Below are 27,261 nucleotides of genomic sequence, written 5' to 3'. Positions count from 1 at the left end.
TCATCGAGTGGCCCAGGTCCAGGTGCTAGGGAACTGCCTAGGATCTTTATCTGGGGCAGAGGCAGAGCTGGGGCTGATGGTCACTATTCCCTTACTGTTGGAGCCCCTTCGTGTGCTTTTTGGCTCTGGGGTATTGTTATCACACAAATTCTTCTTGATCATGCAGATTTTCAGCACCAGGAATCCAGCAGAGATGATGAGCCCCAGTGCAGTCCCGATGAGGGCATACTTGATATCTAGAGAACAGGGGGAGATTGAACAAAGGCCTTCAATCCATCATCATCAATAGCCTTCTTAGAGCTCCCTTTATCTTTAGGGTGAAGTCCCTAGTCAAGCTCAGAGACATACCAAATCCACTAAAGCCAATCTAATTTCTAGTCTCCTTACCCCTTCGCTTGCACCCCTCCTTACCCCATTCACTTGCACCCTTCCAACCAGAGAAGGCCAGCTCTGGCCCCAATTAACTGTGAAAGTCTCTCTAAAAGAGTTAATGGTGCCTTCCCTGGCCTCCTGTGGACTTTCCTCATTTAACCCTTTGTTACTTCCTTTACTGAGTATGTGTCAGTCGCCAGCTTTGTGGTGAGTACTGAGGGTAGGCATGACTCCAGGTCAGGGATGTGGCCCAATGGGCAAGCACCTTCCTTGCACATGTGAAGATCTGGGTTTGTTCCCTGGCAAGACATACATACACACACACACACACACACACACACACACACACACACACATCCTGACTGTTTTTCGAGGAAGACAAAGTTTGTTCTAATGCCACATACTTTGTATGGACTGAGCTGACATGGAATTTGGGATCTTCCCACAGAAAGTGAGATGCCAATTACACTCTGGTGATGGAGTGGCAGCATAGCCGAATCTACCGATCTGCTCACTGCTACAGGGAAGGCACGAAAGACTAGCAAAGGTGACCTGATGTCTCCTGTTCCTTCTGAGGAGGAACTCTGGAGCAGGACTTTTCCCCTGGATACAAATTGTGTTCCTCTCAAGCAGTGAGTGAGGGCTTTGGACATCTGTGATACCTAGAAAGCAATACCAGTAACCAACATTTGCCTACAGCTCTCAGACGGCCTCCTTCCTGCCTCCCATCCTCTACACAGAACCAACTGGTCGACCACCTACCAATATCAGCCCCCGCAGACTTCCCCGTTGCCAACACTTGAGCTCCTCCGATGTCTGCAAGGAAAAATAACCCAGAATCTGGTTAGAATCAAATTGCTGGCTAAGATCAGTCCAAGAGGTCACAGAAAGTCAACCCCGGAGGCTATATGCCTCTGCTTCACCATCATCTTTAGAAGCACAGAGTTGGGCTTCTGGTGCCACTCAGGATTTCAGAGCCTTGCTGGGACCTGGCAATGGTTCTCCAAACTAGGCTGGCACGAGGTTCCATTAAGATCAGTTAAACCAGTATTTTTTACACAGTTTCCAGGACTTACATTCTGCCCTTCACCCTTGTCTCTCCTCCTGCATCATTTCCTTCTACTTTCCCATTCTTGCCAGCTGAAATGCTTCTGGTTCCCCACAAAACCTGGGCATCTGCTGCCTCTGGGTCATTCCCTCTGCCAAACCCTCTTCTTCTCATACTTATTTTACCTGCACTTTGTTCCTTAGAGTTTCATCCCTGACTCCCCATACTTGGCTTAGCTGTCAAACCTCTGACACAGAATGTTCTGGGAGGTACTACCCAAGTACATGACTACTCCTATCTACCACCATTGCAGAAGGCCGTCTGTGCCACCCTTGTCCTAAGAGTTTCTTAGCTTTTCACCCTCAGACTACATCTTCTCTCCTCCCTCTGGGCTGTACTGGGTCCTGTGAAGCATCCCCTAAGCATTTCATACATCTGAGACAGTGATAGTCATTTGCTGTGTGGCTGAAGAAGCAAACTTGCTTGCAGCCAGGCTGTCTCCCACTTCTATCCAGGGCTGGCTCTCATTCTGGGACCTGAGCCCTGCAAATAGGCGCTAGCTGAGCACAGGCAGCACTGTGGGTCTCAGAGATGAAGGCCCACATTAATTGGCCACTTACTTTGAGGTAGCTATTAGGTGCAGCAGCGCCTGCATTAAGACATTTAATACCCACGGCAACAGCTCTGTGAGATAAGCACCATTATCACCGCCTTTTGATGAATGAGGAACCCAAGGACTTGATAATGTACCTCTGGGGCCAAGAGTGGCAGCGCCAGGAGCTCAGCTGCACATCTTGGTGCTCAGTTCAAACTCCCAGGCAAAGGCAGAAACAGAAAGTGCCACAGTTCTTCTTTACACAATTGATTTTGGTTTGGAGGCCAAGTCCAGCAGTGCTGAAAAGCTGCTCACTACTATGTGCTCAGTGGTTGCTTCCAGCAGTGCTCAGAGAGCTGTGTGGTGCTGGGAACCAAACCTGAGCTTCTAACACATAAAACCTGCACTCAGCCCATTGGGCTATCTCTCTGGCCTGACCTCTATTTCCTTAGTTGGGTGACTTCACTGAGAGGGACCAGACCCTCCTAGAGAGAAATCCATGTCTCTAGCCTCAGTCTCTCAGAGAATGAAGGGTGGCTAAGGCTTGAGCTGAGTCTCCACTTGTCTAGAGTGTTGGGTCCCTTCCTCTGCTCATGTTTGGTGTTGGAAGTGTGGCGGGGGGAGGGGAATTATGACTGTACACTCTGGATTTTTGTTGGCCTTGATTAAAGTTAAAAGTGGTGATTCTGAAGCAAAGTTTCTTCTAATACTAGGTCCTCTTGGAAACTCAATGACTTGTCTTATAGAGACTCCTGCATGGGTGTCCCCTGGACAGACATCACAGACATGTTCTCCATATTCAGAAACATTAAATCACAAAGACATAGGAAGATGATGGTAAAGCCACATGCTCATGGGCATGAATGTTTCTAACTATATCAAATTGAGGGCATAGACACACTAGAATAGTAATCAACTTCATTTTATTTAATACAATATTCCATACAGATAGAAGCTAAATTCTAAGACTAGAAAGAACTGTGACAAAATCTCCCAGTGACTGGGTAAGCTTACGAATGTATAGAGCTATAATTCCATGTGTGCATTCTAGGATAAAGCAAATGGGTGAAAGATTCTACATGGTTGAGACCTGGGGTTTTCACCTTGGAGAAGACAAAATAAGAACAGGAAATAAAGGATACTTAAGAATAAACTCTTGGTCTTCAATTTTCATTTAAATATATATACTATGGACAATATTAAATATACATACTATGGACAATTGCTTCAGGAAGGTTAAAAACTGTTTCAGGGATGAGATTTTTCATATCAAAACAATTCAAATTTAAAGGTAATTTTTAAAAAATAGTAATGCAAGGTCGGAGAGATATACAATGGGTAAGACACTTGCTTTGCATGCAGCCTACTGGGTTTCGGTCCCCAGCATTGCATATTGTTAGGAATAGGATAAAGTTTTATATTTTGTATCCAGCATGACAGGGATGGCTAAATCTATTAAATCAGTGTTTTTCAAGGTGGGTGATTCTGCTGCCTGGGGAATGCAGGAAAGATCTAGAGAGAACCTGTGTGAATGGCCTTGAGTGCTTTCTGTTCATTATCTTAAAGATAGTAAATTTTCAGGGGTCAAATGGGTGCTGAATTTTTTTGTTTATTATTTTGTTTTTTTTTCCTAAAAATGAATGGGTAGGACAGATAAATTCAGATGCTTCTGCATAAAATAGAAAGGAGTGACTGGAAGGTTGCTCAGAACTCATGCCCCAAGTTTAGAGTTGCCTGTCTGACCTGGACACCGATACAGCAACATCTGTCTCTACTAGGCAGGAGGCATGGGAAAGTGGGAGGCCTTGAGTGGGCCCAGGTCCACCCACGGGCCTCTCACCAACAACCTCTCCTGACTTCCACCTCTGGATCCTCCCAGGGGCTCATTGTTCTGGCAGGACATAAAACTTTTACAGGGGGCCCTGGAGAGGTAGTACTGTGGGGAGGGACTTGTGTGGTTGACCTGGGTTTGATCTTCAGCACCCCATATGGTTCCCCAAGCCCTTCTAGAGAATTCCTGAGCATAGAGTAATGAATAAACCCTGAGTACCACCAGCTGTCCTCCCCCACTTTCCTGGGGCCCCAGATGAAATGTGAATGGAAGCTTCAGAGACAGAGGAAACGCATAGGCAGAGAAGCATAGGAGCTGGTGGTGAGAGCAGAGATGCTCAGGGGGCTGGACTGGGGCAGGAAGGAATTAGGAGAAAGGACTCTAAGCTCCAGAGTGCCATGCTGGTCCACTCGAGACTGCAAAGCACATCCCCCCATCCCTCACCAACATCCACCACCAATGGCACCCTCAGAACTCCCCTCCCTCTGCCCCTCATTGTCAGGGATTTCTTGGCTATTCACTGCTCCTCAGGATTGAGCCCCTTAGACAATCCCCCTCTCTAGACGGCATCACTGCCTGCCCCAAACCAAGGTGCTGTTCCTTGTCCCTGGGTCAGATTCTTTCCAGGTTCTCAAATACTTCTGCCTGGAGTCCAAGGTCAGGGACTTGCCAATGCTCTCCCAGGAGTTGCTGCTCTGGCAGATGCCTACAAAGCTGTCTGGCAAAACAGGCAGCGCCACATACAGCCCACCAGGCTGCTCCCGAGAGCCAGCCTGACTGCCACTCGGCGGCAGCCTTTCCCTGCTCTCCTAGGGGACGGAATCCCTCCCACAGCCAGCCCTGCATGGCCCTGACCCTGAGCTCTAATGAGCCCCTGGGTGAGGATTCCTCATTAGCAAACTAGCCTAACCACCCCCCACCTCTGCCTCCTGCCAGGGGTCATGAGCTCAGGGAGTCCCTCCTGGGCCATAGACCCTACAAACTCCCACCCCCACCCCTCCTGCCAGTGCTGACTTCCCCTGGCTCTGCAAAATAGCTGGAGGATGAATGGCACAAGGAAGCACAGCCAGAAGCCTCAGGCATGCTCTAGGGGGTTCAAATCTGGAGAGAACCCTCCCCCCTACACCCCCCCACCAAGAGGAGAGGACACCTCCAAGCCACATCAGTCATTGCAGGAATTCTCAGGGGGTGTCTTGCAAACAAAAAGGTGGCATCCATAGAACATGCTTCTGAGGCAGAGGGGGCAGCCAAGGGCACTGAGCAGGGGCTGGAGCTACAGAGGCAGGTATGCAGGACAGCTCGCATGCAGGTCACATCCAGCATCCACACAGCGGGACTCGGAGCTTGCACAGGAGCAGGTGTATAGCATGAGGTAGGTGCCACAGCCTGCGGGCTGCCCAGAGCAGCAAGCAGAGGGTGGGGAGGCCACCTCAAGATGGGTCTACTGAGCTCTGAGGCTCCTCCTCCCAGTCTCCATGGGTGCCCAGGTCACACCCTACTCCTGCACCTGAGGTTTTCTCAGTCCAGAGATGCACCCTGTCCTTCAGGAGCACAAAGGCTCTATGAGCTGAGTCTAGGGTACCTGCCTCTGCTCCACACCCTGCAAAGATTGGGTGCTGCTGAGGAACTCCATCATCTTGGCCGAAACAGCCTTTTCTGCCCCCTCCTCGCCCGGTTCTGGAGAGTGTCTCCCAAGACACATACAGGAACCTCCTGCAAGAGCCGGTAGCTCTGAGACCCCAGACAGAGGCAGCAGGCTTCTCCAGACTAGGCTGATGACATAATTGGTCCCTCTCCCATCTCAGTTGGAATCTGACCCCCAAGAGCCCATCCCTGACCATCAGAGCTCCCCACACTGTTTGGGACACCTGTTGGGCCCAGCCTGAGTGGGGGCTGGCGCCCTTTGCCACCCTTATTTGGGCAACATTGGCGGTGTGGTTCCGGCCATGGGGCAGTAGGCGTGCATGCACTCAGATGCCGCCGTGCTATAAGTATCTGCACTAAAAATAGGGAGAGGCTGCCCTAAGTGCTCGTCCACTAATGCCGGGCCATTTCCAGCAGGGAGCTTCAACATTGCCGAAAGGTTCCTAACTTTAGATCGCCAGAATTCCAACGTTCTCAGCCAGAGGAAGGGGTTTCAAATGTCTAGCACAGGCATCTATCAGCTCTTCGCAGAGTCCAATCATGGGAATGGAGCCCAGGAGGATCTCAGAGCAACCCAAAACCTCTGTCCTTGGGGAAGGAGTTCACAGGGTGACAGGGAGACAAGATTCACACTCAAGGAAAAATCAGAGTGTTTCAGGCAATATCTAGGACCTTGCAGCAGACCTCTGTCCAGGCCTGAGAGAAGTCCAGGGGCATGCGGGCACAACTTGATCTCTTATCTATCCATATCCCTTCATAACTCAGCTGCTTGGTAGCATCTTGATCTTCTTTTGGTAAATTAAAGGACATGTGATTCCCACAGGAGGTCATTCACCATACCAAAAGATATCTGGTGAATGAACGCATTCTCCTTCTTTCTGTTAACAGTGATTGGTGGAGGGTGGGGCAGTTGCAATCAAACAACACTAGGCTCTGCTCTGAGACTTGAGAAGTAGGAGTGTGTGTCTCTGGAATAGCCAACTGTGGGGTTCCAGGAGGAAGATGGGGTAGAGAGAACCTTCTGAGGATGACTCCCTGCCCCAAGGTCCCTGCGGAAGAGAGTAAGGCTGAGACCAAATTGAATGACCCCTTCTAAGCTCCCGTCCAGTTATACCAAAGCACGATTTTCTGACTCTTTAATCCCGTCAGTAAGGAAATGTCTTTATAATCTTGGCTAAGCAACTGTCATCCACGTTTGGAAAAGTCTAGATGGAAAAGTCTAGATGATTCTGGAGGCAGGTAAGGCCCCATTGGCCGTTGGGTTGGCAAAGCAGAAGAGGGCTCAGAAGATGCTCTACCCCAGGAGTTCCCAACACTTTCACGAATCAGATAGAACCCACCAGCTCAGCACCCCTGCATGCCTTTGAGTGATTTCGATGCGATGCAACGCTTCCCTTGTTCCTGAGGCAGGCCTCACTTAACCTTCAAGACAGCGCAAAGCCACCTACTTTGGAAGTGTCTTTGTTCTCTGTGCTTCTGTTTCTGCCCTATCTGTGCTGCCAGCAGGCTGTTCTCTGGCAGGAAGGACTCACATCAGAGAGCTTGGGACCATCTCTTGCTCTTCATGACCAGGATAAAGTGGGAGAGTGCTTGGAACTTTAGTTTCTCTTCCCAGGTAATGCAGAAGGGTGGTGGAAGTGGAGAACCTTGGACTCACTATGGAGCTTTCAAGCAGAAAGGATTGGCTAGGATTAAGATTGGGTTCCCAGTACGGAGTGCTCAGGAGGGCTCAGGAGGGCCAGAAAGTTTGACCAGAGAGAAACAAATTTCAGCATGGCTACAATGACCGAGACCTGGAACACACATGACACATGCACACAACACTCGCAGTACACATGTAGTCCCCGAACAGCTGCTGTTCCTGTGGATTATGGATTGGGAGGGGGCTGTGCTCATCTTCCTGGCTTGAGGCCTGAGATCCAAGGACAACAACTTCCTAGATAGGAGGGTCGGGGTCCTTCCATGCCTCCCGCGTCTGTTTGGGACCTGGAGGTGAAGCCCAGGAAGTTACTGTGAAAGTGAGACCTCTGGGCAGTATGTCAAGGTCTGATGCATGTGCTGGTCCCGAAGTGCTCCTCTCCCTGGGAACTGCATGCAGAGAGGGCTGGAGCAGGAGCCGGAGGGGGACTGGAGGGCCCCTCTGGCTATGCCTGCTGAAACCTCAGGCTGCCTGTTCACAGCCTGAAAACCACCAGAACATGCTCTTCCTGGGCCCCACCTCCAGCTTCAGGAAAGCAGGGCTGTAGCTCCCGCTCTGCTCCGGGAGCCGCCTCTCCTCTCCAGATCTGCTGCTTCCCGGGAAAGCGCCTAAAGCACCTCCTCCGACAGCAGATCCTAAACGGCCAGAGCTGGCTGTGGAGAGCTGGAAAGCTGGAGGAAAAGAGTAGAAAGGCGAGCAGAGCAGAGACATCTGGAGCAGGGGCCTGCAGGCCAGGGGAAACCTTGGTTTCCGTGCCCATCAGAAATACACAGCAAAGGACAGAACACTTGTGCAGGAAACTGAGCCCAGACTCCGGCCTCTCAGCCAAAGGCAGACCCTAATCAGATGGGAGGTGAGTGAGGAACCCCATGCCCAACGTCTCTGCCATCACACAAAATGACAGCGCTATCCAGGAGGGACAGGAAAAGTGAGAGAGACCGGGACCTGGGGGCATCAGAGAAAGTACCCTGGAGTGAGTGTTCTGTTAAAATTCAACAATGGGTACCAGGAGGAATGGGCCATGCAGGAAGGTCCCCAGGCGTCAAGAAAGGCACCTGCGCAAGGGGGCAAGGCACCATCAGGTGAGAGGCTTGGACTTTAGGAGGCGGCTTGGTGAGGGCAGTAGAAGGCGATAGAGGTCAGCTGGGACTTTCAAGGCTTTCCAGAAAGTGCGGGGGTGGGGGCAGCCACAATAGGGTGGCCAGGACAGGACCCTGATGTAGGGAGCCAGGACAGACACTGGGGAAACAGAGAGGCTGGCCAAGCTATGCTTACAGGGGAGAAATGGCTCCAGCTTCCTGAAATAGCTCCGTAATTAAGAAGCAACAATAATGGTGGATGACCAGACGCGATCAAAACTTGTACCCACACTTTTTTGGCCTGGGCAAGTTTTGCTAATTAATTCTTAAAGATTCACACAGTGGGATTAAAACACTCAGTAGAGAAGCCAAACGGATCAATACCTTTCCAGGCTAATGGAGGGATCGTACAATGGAGAAGCAAGGGCAGCTCAGGTTTGGGGAGCTCTCCCGAAGGAATAGAGACCCTGAGAGTGTACCAGGTCCTCCCCACCAGGAGGTGATGACATATAAATGCTGTCAAAGGAGTCAGGGGCCAGGGGAGCTGAGGGTGGCCCTGTGTGGGGATGGACTTGCCAGGCAGAGTTGGAGTCAAGGGTCCAGAACCCCCAGCCAACCCTACACTTACTCTAAGGTTGGTTTACTCCATCTTTAAATGTCTCTCTGTCCCTCCTAATGCCTCAGGGTCAGTAGATAGGATACTATTTGGAACCAAAGCATATGTCCCTATTCGGCTGCCACTCATGGCTTGTGCCCGAGAGAGCACAACTACCAGCTGGGTGGTTCCTCTGCCATGAGCTCCAGGACAAAGTGACTCTGCAGGGAGCATGGCTGTGAGGAACCCCCTTGGGTGTGGCAGCAGTTTAGCAAGCAGATCACAGGAGCACCTTTTGCAAACAACAGTGTGAGAGGAAGTTTCTGGGGTTCCCCTCAGCTTTCTTGGGGTCCACAGGAGGCAGCTATGAAGGGGAGCTCAGATCAGGCAGATAGTGCCTCGGGCACAGGCTTGCTGTTAGCAGCGACCACCGAGCCCCACATTCTCCTGAGGGGTGAGGGATTCCAGCCCAGGCTCAGCCCACTCTCTCATGCTCTTGCTCGAGGCTTCAGACCAGAGCAGGCCTGTTTCGAGGGCAAGTAGTGGGACCACCTAGGCAGAGAGTACAGGGAGGCTGGAAGCAGCGTAGAATAACTAATTAATGATGGTAAAGTATCGTGGAAGAGGAAAGCGTTGCATAACCGCTAAGTGGTAGGGTTATTATTATTCATGCAATATTCATACTGTGCTCTTCAGCCTCTGGGAAGCTGCGCTCAGGAGTCCTTGGGGACCTGGCTGAGGGGAGCATGTGCCCAGTAGGCAAGGCTGTGGGAGGACAGCTGGCCTGGCCCAAGGAAAGGGATCTTGATGCTGAAGAGGAAGCCAGCCTCAGCCAGCCCCAGAGCCTGGGGCTGGGCGTCACTGAACCACACACCTTCTGGGACAGGTTTGTGAGCTCTGCTGAGAGCCAGGGGCTGTGCCAGCATTTCCACTGGGGCTCTCTGGGGTCGCAAATCTCAGGTGGTGCTCAGGAGGCGGGGGTCACTCCTGTTGATTCTCAGCCAACCAGCCTGGCAGTTCAATGTGAGGGCCTAGAATGCAGTGCTGCCCAGGTCTGCAGTGCCAGAGGCTTCCAAGGCTACACTGTGCTGTTGGGTGTGGGGTGTAGAACCAGAGTCAAGTGAATGCGGGGCACATATTTCTAAGCCCTGGATCTGTCTCCCAGTTCTAGTCCTGTCCTCTTCCTGGAATGACCAGGCACTCGGGGGGAGGGGGGGTAGTTGGTCCAGTCAAACTACCTCAGAGCCTGCCCCCTTACACCTTTTTCTCCACTAGACTGAGGTGTGTGTCCCCAAACTAGACCTCCAGAGGGACAGAGAAACTCTGTTAACTGGGCCGTGGGTCTGCCTATTAGACCACTGAGGTGATGGCCTCCCTCACTGGCTCTGGGCACCCACCAGACCCTGATCCCCCTTTCTGCAACATTATCTCATACACTTTAAACTGTGGGATGGGGGGATTGGATTGGGGGTAGGAGGGATCCTGGGTTCATTGGTGGTGGAGAATGGACACTGGTTGAGGGATGGGTGCTCGAACACTGTATGAGGGAAACACAAACACTAAAATGTGTTAATCTGTAACTGTACCTTTATGGTGATTCACTAATTAAAAAATAAATAAAATTAATAAAATAAAATAAACTGTGGGATACCCACAAATCCTTCCCCTAAAAATCTGCGTGATGTTCCAGGTGTAGAACTACCCAAAGACATTCTGAACTCCCCGGCAAAAGAATTCATGTGTGTGTTTGTGTGTGTGTGTGAGTGTCTGTGTTTGTGAGTGTGTGATAGGTCGAGAGAAGGGGGAGCCCTCTGAAGCAGGGAAGGGGAGTTCTGGTCCTCATTTCCCCAGGTGGTCCCCACAGGTAATCACGTCTCAGTATTTCCCATCTGCTAGGAGAGCTCTGGGCTCTGGGTTTTGAGCCTGGCTGCCGGGAAGAAGGGGCTGCCACATGCTCAACACGGTTCAAGTGACCACAGTGTCTCCGTGTGGCCTGTGACCAGGGCTCATCAGCAGTTGGCAGGGTCTCTGAGTGTGTCCAGGGTTTTTCCTGGGTCTGCTTACCTGACTCCGCCCAGCATAGCCTTCAGTGTGGCCACCCTCTGTGAACCACAGAGCACCTCAACCTTCCTCCCGGGCCCCAGACTGCAAACAGCTCCCAGGTGGAGGAGTCTGCAGGGTCTCTGCAGCTGCAGCCCTCAGTCGACCCTGCAGCAAAGATGGGCAATGTCTTTTCTCTCCTGAAGCCTGAGGTGCCTCAAAGTCTTTGCATTACAGCCAGCAGGGAGACCGTCATCCCAGGCTGCTGAGTATGCCCTGCCAGGGAAGGCTCACCTTCTTTCTGGGGCACATCAAGCCCTTCTCCACAGGCTCCTGCTCCCTCTCAGGGTCAATGCCCCTTCAGCCTCGGCTACAGCTGGGTTCCTTTCCCTGAACGCCATCCCTCCTGCCTGCCCACAGTTTCTTCCACGTGGCTTCTGGAAGCTACGGTCCACCTGCTCCAGGAAGCTGCTCACAGACTGGTTTTGGTCACTGGGTAGGGGCTGGGTGGGCCCTGGCTGCTCAGATGCATGTGATCATGGTACCAGGAAAGAATGAGAGCCCAGACCAGCACAGGCCATGTGATGGAGGGGATCACCCCAAAAATATCCCTGGGGCCTTGTGAAGGGGGTGGCATGCGTTCTACATGGAGGATACCAGCGGGACAGAAACTTGATAGATGAACATGAGTTGAAGAGAAAAACCATGGGAGGGACATGAGAGGGGTCTGAGGAGGTTCCGTGAACATGCAGCATGCTTTGTTGTGTTCTGGAAAGGGTGAGAAACTGATAAAAGTCAGGCAAAGCATGATCAATTTGCATTTCACGAAACTCTTCTTCCAAGAAGCCCTCCTGGTACTCTATTTTGGATCAGGGACCTCTCTTCCACAACACAGCATCTTGCAACTGTCCTTCCCATAGACTGTCAAATCCTCCAGCTTGGGGCATGACTCATTTTTGTGTCCTCACAGAATCTGGACACAATGGAAATTAATGCATGCTTAGAGGAAGAGATAGTCCAGGATGTCCATGTGTTCCAGGCTCGTGGGATTAGCCCCAGGGTCCCGCTCCAGGCCTTCACCTTTTCCCCTGGACAACTACATCTTGACAATGTAGCACAAGAGTTTGCACAGGCCTATGACGTGGCTTCTGGGTGCAGCAGAAATCCCTCAGCTGCACATCTGCTCTGCTCAGAAGAGTAGGGAAGGGAAAGCTAGTTCATCTTCCTGGGATCCATTAGCCAGTTACTTAATGGAATCAAATTTAATAAAGCGAGAAGTTCAAACAATTCTGATTGAAAAATGAGGCTCTGGGTGTGACAAAAATGTTTAAAGTGACTCAAAGAGGAAGCACTCAACAGTTTAATATGGGAATCAGTGAAAGATTCTGCTAGTGGGAATGCCCACCAGTCCAGCCTTTTTGGAAAACAATATGGAGAGTCCTTCAAAAACTAGAAATTGAGCTTCCATATGACCCTGCAACACCACTTCTGGGAATATATCCCAAGGATGCTAAAAAGCACAGTAGAAATGACATCTGTACCTATAAGTTCATTGCAGCACTGTTCACAATAGCCAAAATATGGAAACAATCCAAATGCCCTAGAACAGATGACTGGGAAAAGAAACTTTGGTACATCTACACAACGGAATACTATGCAGCTGTTAGGAGAGATGAAGCCATAAAATTTGCTTATGAATGGATAGATATGGAGAGTATCATGCTAAGTGAAATGATTCAGAAAGAGAAGGACAGACATAGAAAGACTGCACCCATTAGTGTAGTATAAAACAACATAATATAAGGCTGACATCCAAGAACAGTAGATACAAGGGCCAGGAGGATTGCCCCATAGCTGGAAGCCTGCCTCATGAGCGGAGGGGAGAAGGCAGATGGAATAGAGAAGGGATCACTAAGACAATGATGGCTGGAGGAATTGCATGGGAGGGAGATGTGTGCCGAAAGTCGATAATGGACCGAACATGATAACCTCTCAGCATCTGTATTGCAAATCATAATGCCCAAAAGTAGAGAGAGAGTATGGGGAATATTGTCTGCCATAGAGGCAGGAGGAGGGTGGGAAAGGGGGGTATACTAGGGATACTGGTGGTGGGGAATGTGCAACTGGTGGAGGGATGGGTGTTTGATCATTGTATGATTGTAACCCAAACATGAAAGCTTGTAACTATCTCACGGTGATTTAATAAAATTCTTTTTTAATTTTTTAAAAAAAGCTTGCATCAGCAAGCTCAGTCCAACTCCAGACCTCAGTTGGGGCTTCCATCCAGGGTATCAGAACAGGCTTCCAAGGGCATCCTTAATGCCTTCCAAAGTGTCTCCAGGATCAGGGATGTGTGTGAGCAATGCTAGGTAACCCAGGCCTCTTCCCCAAAGAGCATTCAGGGGCAGAGAGATAAGAATCAGCTGCTTGTCTTGCATGCAGCCTACCCAGGTTTGGTCTCCCAGCACCTCCAGCAGTGATACTGAGCACAAAGCCAGGAGTAAGACCTGAGCACAGCCTGGGGTGACCCCAAAACCAAAAAAAAAGAGAAAGAAAAGAGAAAAAAAAGAGGTCTCCCGATTCCTACCAGTGTATATAGCTAAAAGCCCTATATATCTGTCTGTCAGTCAATCTATCTAAAGATCCTGGAAGATGAGAGTAAGTGGCAACTTGTGGACCCTCAGCGCACTGCTGGCAGCAGCACGTGGCCTGAAGTCAGAGTGAGGCTGAGCCTTTAGTGTCTGTTACTGTCACAGCTTATAAAGGCATGCCAATGAAACAGACTTTCTCTCTCCTTTAAGATTTCTAAGTTACTTGACAGGGGAAACTTAGAACCAGTAACGTGTATGATGCAGTTCTCAATAGAGATAGAAGAAAGGTTTAAAAGAGAAAAGGATGTAAAGTCACCATGTCTACCTTTCGCTTAACTGTTAAAATGTTAAAAACCATCAACTGTTATACATTATGTTAAAAGAGAGTAATATTCAGAGCAGTCACTGGGAAAACAATGGAAAGCAAGTTACTAAAAAATATGACACGAATAAAAGTGGAATTTTTAAGAGAAAAGTCCATGAACCTACAGGAGGGTTAAATAAAACTGAAGAAAACAAGGAACAAACAGAAATCAAAATATAAAATAACAAGTCAAAAGAGCCAATAAATCAACTACTACATTAAATGTAAATTGCCTAACCAAAACAACAATCAGATATCATCTCACACCACAGAGACAGGCACACATTCAAAAGAACAAAAGCAGCCAGTGCTGGCATGGATGTGGGGAAAAAGGGACGCTCCTTCACTGTTAATGGGAATGCTGACTGGTCCAGCCTTTCTGGAAAACAATATGTACAGTCCTTCAAAAACTAGAAAATGAGCTTTAATATGACCCTGCAATACCACTTCTGGGAATATATCCTGAGGATTCAAAAGAGCACAGTAGAAATCACATCTGTACCTATATATTCATTGCAGCACTATTCACAATAGCCAAAATATGGAAACAACCCGAGTGCCCTAAAACAGATGACTGGTTAAAGAAACTTTGGTACATCTACACAATAGAATACTATGCAGTTGGTAGGAGAGATGAAGTCATGAAATTTGCTTATAAATGGATAAACATGGAGAGTATCATGTTAAGTGAATGAGTCAGAAAGAGAGGGACAGACATAGAGGGACTGCACTTATTTATGGAGTATAAAATAACATCACATGAGGCTAACACCCAAGGACAGTAGATACAAGGGCCAGGGGGATTGCCTCATAGCTGGAAAACTGCTTCATGAGTGGAGGGGAGAAGGCAGATGGAATAGAGAAGGGATCACTAAGAAAATGATGGTTGGAGAAACCAGTTGGAATGGGAGATGCATGCCAAAAGTAGATAATGGACCAAAGATGATGACCTCTCAGTGTCTGTGTTGCAAGCTATGATGCCCAAAATTAGAGAGAGTATATGGGGAATATTGTCTGTCATAGAGGCAGGGGGAGAGGGAAGGGGGAGGGAATATGCCCTGGATATTTGTGGTGAGGAATGTGCACTGGTGGAGGGATGAGTGTTTGATCATTGTGAGATTGTAACCCAAATATGAAAGCTTGTAACTATCTCACAGTGATTCAATAAAATTTTTTTAAAAAGTAAATTGCCTAAATTTACCGATAAATAGGTTTTTGCAGCATCTGTTTAAAATATGACTGAATTATATGATATATACAAGAAACTCACTTCAAATATCACTGAGGTAAGTTGAAAGTAAAGAATAGAAAAAATATGTATGCAAACATTGACAAAATGACAGAATAGGTGTATTAATAGCAGATCAGTTTCTAATCAAGGAAAATTATCAAGGCCAGTTGCATAAAATTATGGTTAGCTGGAGAGATAGCATAGCGATTGGGCGTTCACCCTTCACGCGGCTGACCTGAGTTGGATTCCTTCGCCCCTCTCGGAGAGCCTGGCAAGCTACTGAGAGTATGGAGCCCACGCGGCAGAGCCTGGCAAGCTACATGTGTGTATTGGATATGCCAAAAACAGTAACAATAAGTCTCTCAATGAGAGATGTTACTGGTGCCCGCTCAAACAAATCGATGAGCAACGGAATGACAGTGACATGATATAGTGTTGAAAAATAGCAATCCATCTATTTGACCCAGTCATCCTAAATACCTATATTTAAATTATAGAGCTGAAATATATATAAAACAAACACCAATAAAACTGAAATGAAAAATAAACATGTGCACAACTATAGTTAAAGGGTTTTCAACACCCCTCTTTCAGCAACCAATAGATTAATCACACTAACCAGCATTTGTGGAACATTTCATCTGGTATCAGCAGAATACACATCTCTGCACTCACATATGACAAATCAAGATAGGGTCAAACCTCAGCAGACATTGAAAAATTGAAATCATACAGACTACATTCTCTGATCACAAGGAAAGAAAATTCATTCATATATTCTGAAATCACAGGAATTCATTCATATATTCTGAAATTAATGAAAGAAGACAGGAAAAATTCCAAACACTTGGAAATTAGTACTTCTAAATAAATCCAATTTCTAAGAGGAAATTCCACAGAAATCAGAACATTCATTAAGTGAGAGAAATTAAAATACACATGTCCTAATTTATAGAACATAGCTCAAATAGTTCAAAGAGGAAAATTTATAGCATTACATGCTTTCCTCAGAAAAAAAGAAAGTAGGCTTCTGATAAAATTGACTAAAAAAGAAACATTAGACAAAAGGCCAATATCAATAATAAAAGAGGGCAGACCCAAAATATATTAACAGCAAACAATGGACACTGCAAATTATTTTCATATGTTCAACTACTTTACTGAAATTAAATTAACTAATTTCTTGAATGATAAAAGCTATCAATGATCCGTAACCTAAATAAACCTGTAACAATAGCAAAGTCCTCCAAACTTGGATATTTTCACTGCTGAATTCTACCAAACATCTCAGGGAAAGTAATTCCATGTCTATACAACCTCCCAAAAATAGAAATGAAGAGAATAATTCTGGCAAGGTAAAACTTGTTAGTGGAGTCAAGTGCCCCCAGGAAATAGAGACATCTCTCTCTTTTTGTGACCCTTTTGTGTTCTTATAAAGGGCTAGCCACAAAGAACTACTCCACCCTCTCACAATCTAATATAAAACCACCTTTTTGTTTCTTCAATAACTCCATATCTTACTAAAAAAAAAAAAAGAGTAAAGCCCCAGCTTTTCTCCCTCTTGTTTGAGATACTTCTAATAAAAAAAAAAAAGTCTTAAATTGGTAACTTGGCATCCTAATCCAAGAAACTGGAAAAACATCAAGAAAAACATCAAACTGAAACCATGACAAATGGAAGAGTTAAGAACAGCATAGAGGGGGCTGGAGCAATAGCACAGCAGGTAGGGCATTTGCCTTGCATGCAGCCAACATAGGTTCGATTCCCAGCATCCCATATGGTCCCCTGAGCACCGTCAGGGGTGATTCCTGAGTGCAGAGCCAGGAATGACCATTGTGCATCGCCAGGTGTGACCCAAAAAAAAGCAAAAAAAGAACAGCAAAGAGGTCAAAAAGAAAAGAACAATAGAGAAAATCAATGTAAGAAAAAGCTGGTTCATTGGAAAAAAACTGATCAAATTAACAAAATTCTCAGGAGACTGATATAAGGAACAAGAGACGCAAAATAACAGCATCAAAATTAAATTGGATCAGAGCGATAGTACTTTGGGTAGGGCATTTGCCTTGCATATGGAAAACCTGGGTTAGATTCCTGACATCTCATGTTGTCCCTTGAGCACTGCCAGGAGTAATTCCTTAGTGCAGAGCCAGGAGTAACCCCTGAACATCACCAAGTGTGACCCAAAAAACAAAAAATAAAAAAACAGGATCATCACTATGTGATAGCATGATAACAAGGGGAAGATACACCAAACTCTACACCAAAAAACCTGATGATTTAGGCCTAATGGACTATTCCTCAAATAACAGAAATTATCATAATATAGAATTGGTACTTTAATAAAGTGAAATTTATCAGCTACACAGGCAGAGTGGGGGACTGGGGAGGTGGGGGGGTGGTGGGGGAGGTTTACTGTGGTTCTTGGTGGTGGAATATGTGCAGTGGTGAAGGTATGGGTGTTTGAGCATTGTGGAACTGAGACTTAAGCCTGAAAGTTTTGTAACTTTCCACATGGTGATTCAAAAATAATAATAATAATAATAATAATTGATACTTTAAGTTGCCCTAAAACTATTTAGGACATTGAATTTATAATCTAAAAGCTTTTAAAAAAAGATATATCTGCAGGTATAAATAGTTTCATAAAAAAATTTCTAGAGAATATTCAAGGAAAAATAAATACCATAGACTAACTGGATGACAAAATGCAATGATTTAAAGGAGGGATGTCTCAATCACCCTTGGCCCCAGAGTATAGGGAGAAGGAAAGAAGCAGAGTGGAGGGGAGGGGTAGAAGAGACAAATGAGAAGCAAGGAGATTCAGTGGGTGAGGAGATTCAGGTACATTGGTGGTGTTAAGGAATGACAGGACTAAATATCCAGAGTCAACAACACTGAAATCAAAAGACCCAAACTTAACAACTGAACTTAGAAAGGTGCCTGTCAAGGGGGCAGGTTGGGACTGTGTGAAGGGAGTTAGAAGACGGAATCTGGTAAGACTGGTAGAGGGAAGTTGACACTCGTTGTGGGACTGGTGTTGGATCATTGGATGCCAAAAACCCAACAATGATTAATTTATAACTCAAGGTGTTTTAATAAGATAAAATTTAGGAAAAGGAAAAAAGAGAAATACTAGTTCTGCATAACACCTTGAAGAAAGTGAAACAGTGAATACTTTCTAATTAATTTTTTTCTAAATTTTTTGGCCATATCCAGTCGTGCTCAGGACTTACTCCTGCCTCTGCTCTCAGGGATCATTCCTGGTGGTACTCAGAAGACCATATGGGGTGCTAGGGGTCAAACCTGGGTTGGTGGCATGCAAGGCAAGTGCCCTACTGTTGTACTATTGCTGTAGCCCAACTTTCTCATTAATTTTAAGAATCTAATATTACTTTAACATTAACACCCAAGACAATGTGGGGAAAAAAAGTAAATGAACGAGGCCCGAGGAATAGTACAGCAGATAGATCGCTTGCCTTGCACAAAGTGGACCCATGTTCAATCCTAACACCTCATATGGTCCTCCAAGGCCCCCGAAAGGGATTTCTGAGGTTAGAGTCAGAGTAAAACCTGATCATTGCTGGGTTAGACCCAGAAGAACAAACAAACAATAATGATGATGATGATGATGATGATGATAATAGTTCAGACAAGAATAATTTTTAATTGAAAGAGTTAAATGGTTGTTTTTGTTTTTTAAATCAGTTTTTCTGATAGGACATCCACAGACACACTAACAAAAAAGTTACCTTAAGGCCAGAGTGATAGCACAGCGGGTAGGTTTGTCTGGAATGCAGCCTACCCAGGTTCAATCTCCGGCATCCCATATATTTCATGGAGCACTGCCAAAATGATCCCAGAGCACAGAGCCAGGGGGAAGCATTGAGAACCACTGGGTGTGGCCCATAAACAAACAAACAACCAACCAAAAAAGCTGCTTTGAACAGAATTTACAAACTAATTCAAAAGACACTATAGATTCAAATGTAAAAATTATAAAGCTATATTTTTTTTTCTAAAAGGTGATTAGAAAAAAATTCTAATGACTTAAGGCTTACTGCAAACTTCTTAAACATGATGTTAAAGAGCATGCTGCTTTGGGGGCTGGAGCAATAGCACAGCGGGTAGGGCATTTGCCTTGCACGCGGCCGACCTGGGTTCGATTCCCAGCATCCCGTATGGTCCCCTGAGCACCACCAGGAGTAATTCCTGAGTGCATGAGCCAGGAGTAACACCTGTGCCTCGCCGGGTGTGACCCCCCCCCAAAAAAAAAAGCATGCTGCACTAAAGAAAAACCAGTAAATTTAGGGGTTGGAGTGATAGTACAGCAGTTAAGGCATTTGCCTTGCACACAGCAGAACTGGGTTCCCTCACACACACCCCATACAGTCCTTCAAACCCATCAAGAATGATCTCTGAGTACAGAACTAGGAACAACAGTGAGGTATGGCCCCCAAATCCAAATCAAAAGCAGTAAACTTTACTTAATGAGAATGATTTACTTTTGTTCTCTGAAAGGTCAGATGACAAGGTCAGAGAGAAAATTCTGAGGGCTGAATCATATGCTTTGCCTGCAAGAGCTCCAGGGTCATTCCCCAGCTCCACAAGATTCCCCTTGAGCATTGCTGAAAGAAGCCCCAACCATTGCCAGGTGTGGCCCCAAACCAAAACCAGAAAGGAAACACCATTGAAAAGAACAAAAAGACAGACTAGTGATTGTGAGAAAACATACCCAGACTGCATATTTAACAAAAGACTTTATAAATTATCTGTCACTGTCACTGTCATCCCATTGCTCATCGATTTGCTGGAGCGGGCACCAGTGACATCTCCATTGTGAGACTTGTTGTTACTGTTTTTGGCATATCGAATACATCTCGGGGAGCTTGCCAGGCTCTGCAATGCAGGTGAGATACTCTCGGTAGCTTGCCGAGCTCTGAACTTGCAGAATAAATTAAGAACTCTTAATATTCCATAAATGTAAAAACAAACAAACAAAAAAAGCTAGATCCTCTATAAAATGGGCAAAAATCCTAAAGATAACTCTTGTTCTATCAGATACATCCTCCTGGCCTTCCAGGGCTCTCAGCCTCTTCCTCTACTCTCTGAGAGCTTTCTTGAGAACACCTGATCTACACCTCCTTTCATTACATTTGTGGTACTCTGCGACAGTAAAAGAAAACAAATACATCAAAAATTCTTTCTCTCTGGAATCCACCATATGATTCTGAACCATTGCGTTGGCAGGAATCTGAAACAGGGGAAAAGCTGTCAGGAAAGATTTTTACAAAGATCTCAGGGACTAGGAGCCAGCAAATAAAGTGATGACTTTGACTTGTAAGATAAAAACGAATTTAATTCTCTTTACTCTGGCCTCTGCCATCTTTTCATTATAAATTAAGGGGGAAAGCCTCTCCTCTCTTCAATAACTCTGACTCCCTCAATGAAGAATGTTTCAGGCATGGGAATATAATTAAAGTGATATGGAAGTTCTTTTATTGTCATGATTATAATAATACATAGATTTCAGTGGGCACTTTCCACCTAAATTAAAACAGACAAAAGGCTAACATTGTGGTTTAAATTACAGTTCACAGGAATACTTCATATCACAGATTTTGCAAAAAAGGAAAGTGCAGACCTTTAGCTAATAAAATGCCTAGAAATTTCCCGGGATAGTTTTATTAGTTATTCTTCTGGCAATATTTTAGCAAAGTTAAAATTTTTTTTCTTCTGTTGTTAAAGTGGCGGATAATTTGCTTGGAATTGTGATAACAATATCCAGAGCCTATTGGATCTTCTATTGTTATTGGTCTTTTGTCATTATATCTTAGCTAGATAGCCTGTGTCTCCAAAGATGAAACCCTGAGAAGAGCTTATCAGTTATGAGGTTTTCTGGTAGATAATGGATATCCAGAATGCAAGCATCAGGAGTGAAACTTCCCAAAAATATTCTATTAAAAATGATGTGGAAGCTTCTAAAGTATTAGCACTAAGGCCTTGGAAATGTTTCAGAAGATGGATTTCTCTCTGGTTTCTTGATCCCCTTCAAGCTCCTTCCCTGAAGCAGGACAAAAACCAAAAGGTGTGATAGACTCACATGAAAGATTGGATTACTATCAGGGCTAGAGATACAGTACAGGGTTTAAGATGTTTGCCTCACATGTGGCCTATCTCAGTTCAATCCTCAACACCCCGTGGTCCCCCAATCCCTCTGGGAGTGATTGCTGAGCAAACAAACAATCAAAAAGAGCATCTGCCTTGTGGGCTATTGGAAAGAAGTAAATTAAATCCACATGATAGTGCTTGGGTAACCAATCCCAAAATCTGGAGAAGTGGACTTTCACCTTCCAAGGAACACACTCTAAACACAAGAGAAAAGACATAGTAAAAGCCAAAATTATTCTGAAGGATGTTGGGGGGGGGAGGAGCAGGAGGAAGAAGAGGAAGGATCTTGCCTACCCCTTATCAAGATTCTTAAGCTATTGCAAATAAAACACTGTTGCATAACTCAACTATAGACAGATGCAAGCAATAGCACAGAATAGGAGACTCTTTATAGTTTAAGCATAATTAACTGAGAATACAAGAGACATTGCACTGAGTGGGGGAAGAAAAAATATTAAATAAATTTTACAAGGACAACTGATGTGCATTGAGAGAAAACCAAATAAGATCCTTTTTTAGACCATACACAAAAATAGCTTTCAAATTAAAGATCTTATTGTGAAAAATCCAACCACTTTAAAGTTTAAAATTTTTCATAAACAAGACAGAAAAACAAACATACCAAAATGAAAGGGCCAATAAATTTGATTGTATCACATTTATAGACTTCCGCACTACAAAGGATGCCACAAAGATAGCAGATAAGCACCACATTGAGAGAAAGTATTTGCAACATAGGAAGCAGACAAATAAGTACATAAAGAATAATAATCAAATAAAACTTGGGCAAAATGGTATATAACAAGAATTTTACTGAAAAAGAAGCTCTGTTACCTGATGAAAAAAGGGAAAACAGTTATTCTCACTAGTCTTCTGGAACATGTAACCTAATAACTTGGAGATAATATTTTGTAAAGCTCTGGAAAAAGAATAATGTCACAATATCAAGCTTTACTGAACATATAGGAGGACAAATATGCCCAGACCTCACTGGCAGACCCCAATCTAGCAGTACCCAATAAAATGAGACTAGTAAGTGCCCACTACAAGGCAGTTCCTTTCCTAGGCATGTCTGCCAGAAGCTGCATGTAGAATACAGGAGACTTCATGAGGCTCATGGTAATATTGGCAGTTGTGCAAAAGGTGAGCAGCAAGCACAGTTTCATCAGTAACTGGAACAGGAAACAAAATTAAACGCAGCATTTCAACTGAATCCTATAGGTAGTGGCAGGGCACATATTGGAGTTCTATTCAATGAACAGATAATGGAGCAGGTGTGTCTGCTATGGTAGCATCCTGTTCTCTTATTGAAGCTGGATGACAGCACAGGAGGGACACAGAGCCAAAGCCAGCATGCTACTCCTGTAGAGGAAAGGAGAGGGGAGACAAAAGGGCTTCAACTCCATTTAGAACATTCTTTTTATCCAACAAATTATGGGTCTTTATTTACTTATCTAAATTTAGACTCAGGTATCCTTTTAAGATTCACATTTTAAAGCATGTTAGTGTAGGGTTTGAAGCCTGTGAAAGTGTATTACATGAACTCTGAGATGTTTTCAATGGAGTTCACTTCTCAGAGGCCAAAAGGCCACTCCTAGTAACTCACTAACCTGGCGAGATGGTCAGGATAGAGCCTGACCCTGAGGTACCAAGGATCACCGTGGTCATACCGCGTAGTACTCAGAGGATCATGCAGTGGTGGAGAGCTAACCAGGGTCCCCTGCATGCAACACGTATATTCCTGCTCTTGCGCTATCTACCCAGGCCCTAATCTCAGTTTTAAAAGTATGTTTTAGAACATTGGAAACTGTATCTTTCAAAACTTCTTGAGTTCCTCTTCCTATAGGAAATAGTGACACTGACTTCTCCCAGGGTCACCTGTAAGCCTGGACACCAGCGGGGTGGCAGGTAGGAAAATCTCCCATGTCCCCATCTTGCCCCTAGAAGCATAGTTCTCCAGGCACCAGGGTGTCTGCTGGGTCCTGGTAGTTGGTTGCACCAAGAATCCCCTTGCTTCCTTTCACTTACCCATAAAATGAAAGCCCAATTTTCTTTTCTTTTTTGGGTCACATCCAGCAATGCTCAGGGGTTACTCATGGCTCTGCACTCAGGATTTACTCCTTGCAGTGCTCAGGGGATTATATGGGATGACTGGGATTGAACCCGGGTTGGCCACATCCAACCCGGCAAGGCAAACTCCCTCCCCAATTTATTATCATTAGGACCTCTAAAGCCTAATTTTCAACAGGCTATCATGCTATTGTTTTGTTCACAAAAATTTGTTCTTTGGAATTAAGATTGTATATAAGCCCTGTGGTAGAGCACTTGTCTTTCATGTGTGAGGCCCTCAGTTCAACACTGTGCATCAAAAAAGTAAAAATAAAGACTCAATGTGTGGTCATTATGAAAATTTTCAATACAGGAAACTAAAAGTTTCTTCTTAATCCTATTTCCTAAATAGAGTAAGCATATACTAATTGTCTACTATCTTTCATTCCAGTCAATGTTTGGATAAATAAGCAAATATATGCAAAACAACTACACAAATATAATTTTGTTGATTTGTTAGTCCACTTTCTTTTGTTTCAGTTCTAAGAAAGCTGTCTTGTGTTTAATCCTAATGACTACCATCAGAAACACGACTTAACTGATTTAGTTGAATTATAATTGACAATCACTTCCTTCTGATTTTTACCTTAGTTTGCAATTCAGAATTTAATTCCTGTTAAATATCTGGGGAATTATTTAATCTATTATTTCATTGGAATAAACTTCTAAAAGTGAAATTTCTGCTAAGAAACTTGTGACATTTAGCAGTATGTGAATACTGCTAAATTGCCTTCTGAGGAGATTGAGTCAATTTGTCTCTTGACTAAACCCAGAACACTTACTTCCTATTTGATACTAGTCACCTAGTACAGAGAGGGTGGACACACTGCCCACCCACTTTGGGCTGGGAAACAGCAGAGCAAAGATGAGCTTTTGGGGAGTTTGGAAAGAAACATACACTCTAAAGTACTACTATTCTTACTACTAAAATCTGAAACTATTAACAAGTTGTGATACACCTTATCTAAATAATCAAAACCTCATCCACTAAATACAGGTAATAACAAAGCCTCTCCTATAGAATTGTCATGAGAATTGAATGAGCTCATATAAAAGGCTTAGCAGAGTATGTGCCTTACTGGAGACACTAAAACATTTTAGATATTATTATTCATTGTATTATTTATGAAACTGAGCATCTTAAAGATCTAGTGACTATATTCTCCAATAATTGCTTGTTTATACAATGCACATCATATTTTTCATTGGTTTGCTTCAATTCACCTTAATCCCCCCCTGGGCCCCCTCCCAGCCCAGGACAAATTGGGTTGTATAGCTATAGATAGGCCAGAATCAGAAGCAAGAAGTAGGAGGGAGAGTTCCATAGGCTCCAAGTGTAGATCCTATGCCTAGCATGCACATGGTCCTGAGTTAAATCCCCAGAACTGTATGGACCCTTGTGCACCACTGTGTGTAACTCTTGTGGCCCCTAGCACCATAGGCCTAAGTAGCACCACATCACAGATTCCCAGCACCAAATTCCAAACTGCATTATTGAGGTGAGCATCCATAAGAGTAGCCCCTGAATCTCCAAGTTCCACTGTGGGAGTCCCTATTTTTAAAAACATCAGAAAAAGGGTTAGAACTTCTGCCACTTTGCTAGGTACCCACTGCATTCTCGATTTGGTTGGGATCTAGTTCTCACTGACTTGTTCTCAACTGCTCATGGCCCCCCGTAGTTGCCACATATGTAACTGAACGCATGTGGATGCTGTTTGGCTGGACTTTCTCCCAGAAGACAAGGTCTTTGTTCTCCTCTGGCCTGGGTGTAGACTTCAGACAGAATCTTGCCTATGAATTCACTTTGCCCACATCCAGGATAGAGCCATTGCTCTAGAGACAGAAGATTAAATCTAGAGACAGACTGCTTGCCTTTGAATCTTGACCAAATGCAAGTTCTGGGAAAAAGTATCTTTGTATATATGAGGAAAGTCTGCTGCCTTTTCGATAAATAATAATGATGTCAAAGGGGACTCTGCAAAGTCACAAACTTTTTTTTTTTTTTTGCATATTTCTAACCATTACTGTCTGCTGATTTCTATCTTCTTCTGGGAGGCATGGGAAGAAGGTTTCATCTCTGCTTCTCTCACCAAGTATTTCTCCCTTTATATTTGTCTCAACTTTTCTATTAGGCTCTGTCTCTGCTTTTCTCCCTTCTTCCTTCTTCAGATGCACACACTTATAGATGACTGCAAAACAAAGAAACCTCTGGGTAACTAAGAGCCTCCTTTTCTCTGTGATAAGACGGATTCACCCGTTAACAATGGAGAATTATTGACCTACCTACACTTCCTCATTTTATGTAATTCTTTTGATTTGACTTAATTAAATTTAACTTAACTCTCATACATCTTAGAAGGCAAGCATTATTGTCTCACATTGTATTGGTTCAGACGCTGAAATTCGGAGAGTGCTGACACATTGTACTGTGTCAGCAATGGAGCCTTAATATAAAGTCAGATTTGTCTAGGTGCCAAGCCCAGGGCTCTGTCTGCCAGATGAACTGTCCTATTCTCCCTACTTCAGAAGCATCTGTAAGTTGCAGCTGTAATAAACTGGGCCAGAATATTACTCACTCTTCTGTCAAAAGAACAGAACCTGTGTCCAAGGGACATGTCCATGTATTAAGGATCGAGCCCCAGTGGGCTAATGCTCCCTATTTCCCATTCATGAAAGCACCCCTACTCCAGAAGCCCAGCATCTACCCACGTCCACATTCTTACCCAGGAGAAGGAGAAGTGGGAGCACTGTTTGCATGCTGCTCCTCAAATCCATGTTGGCCTCTGGTCCTGGCTCTGTTCAATGCAGACTTCAGACAGTGAGACCCTAAGCCCCAGGGATAAAGGGGGAAGGATTCAAGTGTCACGTGATGGGGAAGGAAGCTGCGGTCCTGCCCAGAGACTCTTGGTTCCTCTCGAGGGCAGGGCTGAAGGAAGTCTATGTGTCAGGCAGTGGAGGGGAGCTGACCCGCCTGCGGCTCATGAGTTTCATTGTGCTGAGTTGTGCCCTGACACCCACATTATATCCCAGAATCCTTACATCACAGCACAGAAACAAAGTTGGGTGCTGATCCTGGCCCAAAGGCCCAAGCTAGTCAGTCTCAAGAGGGCTGTGGGGAAAAACAGATTGATTTTCAAATCCAGCTTCTGCCCTAGCTCCTCTATACTCACGCCACATTAGTCTGGGAAAGGACAGGAAGTGCCCCCTGACTCACATGTCATGTCATAGAGGTCTTTTAGTCTGTGATTCTCTTTTCAGTATAACATATTTTAAGACACCCCCCCCACACACACACAAGAAAGCAGGGATTCCAAAAGAAATCAGTTATATTGAATTACAGTTATCAAAACACTGGGAGTACAGACTTGTGATAGAGAAATCTCTGTTTCTTAATCCACACAGTCAACGGTAGCATCCATATGAGTGAATTCTTGACATTGTTATCAACAAGAGCCACACAAAGAGACTCTAACAACTAGAATGTGAATGGAGATCCCCTCTATTTCTACTAGTAATAAAGTTTCCTCGTGGCAGTAGCACTTATTAGGATGGTGGTGATTGCATCATGGTAAAAGAAAGCATCAAATGCGCCTATCAGAGATGCAAGAATAGTGAGGCAGGTTTTGCCCATCCATGTTCACAGGTCTAGGGACTTTGAGTTCAGTCTGCAGGTTTGTGGCCATGTGCACCATTTGAGGTATTTGCTTTTTGGGTTATACCCAGTTCTCCATTTAAAAAATGTGTAATTATTTCTTTTTCCCAAATTATAGTTATTCTTGTTGCTATTTGATTTAAGACTATCTCCTGAATTTGTTCTTAGAAATAACTGAAGGTGATGCTTGAGAGGTACCAGGGGTCAAACCCAGGTCAGCCACACGCAAGGCAAGTGTTTTAC

General features: G+C 45.0%; 1 protein-coding gene across 1 annotated transcript; it reads right to left on the bottom strand.

Moving 5' to 3' along the window:
- Positions 1 to 26,146, bottom strand: TMEM273 (transmembrane protein 273). Its single transcript, XM_055118663.1, has 3 exons — positions 26,090 to 26,146; positions 1,135 to 1,188; positions 1 to 236 (listed from the first exon to the last, which is right to left on the bottom strand). Exons 1-3 carry the CDS (start codon positions 26,139 to 26,141, stop codon positions 1 to 3), a joined length of 342 nt encoding a protein of 113 aa, XP_054974638.1. The 5' UTR covers positions 26,142 to 26,146.
- Between the last annotated feature and the right edge of the window lie 1,115 nt (positions 26,147 to 27,261).

The sequence above is a fragment of the Sorex araneus genome, chromosome 11, assembly GCF_027595985.1.
Source record: "Sorex araneus isolate mSorAra2 chromosome 11, mSorAra2.pri, whole genome shotgun sequence".
Taxonomy (NCBI): Eukaryota; Metazoa; Chordata; class Mammalia; order Eulipotyphla; family Soricidae; genus Sorex; species Sorex araneus.
This window is presented reverse-complemented; position numbering and strand designations above follow the sequence as displayed.

Bases quoted from the DNA above. Each gene is read 5' to 3' on its own strand.
- TMEM273 (XM_055118663.1), bottom strand. From the start codon at position 26,141: ATGGATTTGAGGAGCAGCATGCAAACAGTGCTCCCACTTCTCCTTCTC. The intron at 1,189-26,089 runs GTAAGAATGTGG...TTTTCCTTGCAG, and splicing joins CCCACTTCTCCTTCTCCTGG to ACATCGGAGGAGCTCAAGTG. The intron at 237-1,134 runs GTAGGTGGTCGA...CCTGTTCTCTAG, and splicing joins GTCTGCGGGGGCTGATATTG to ATATCAAGTATGCCCTCATC.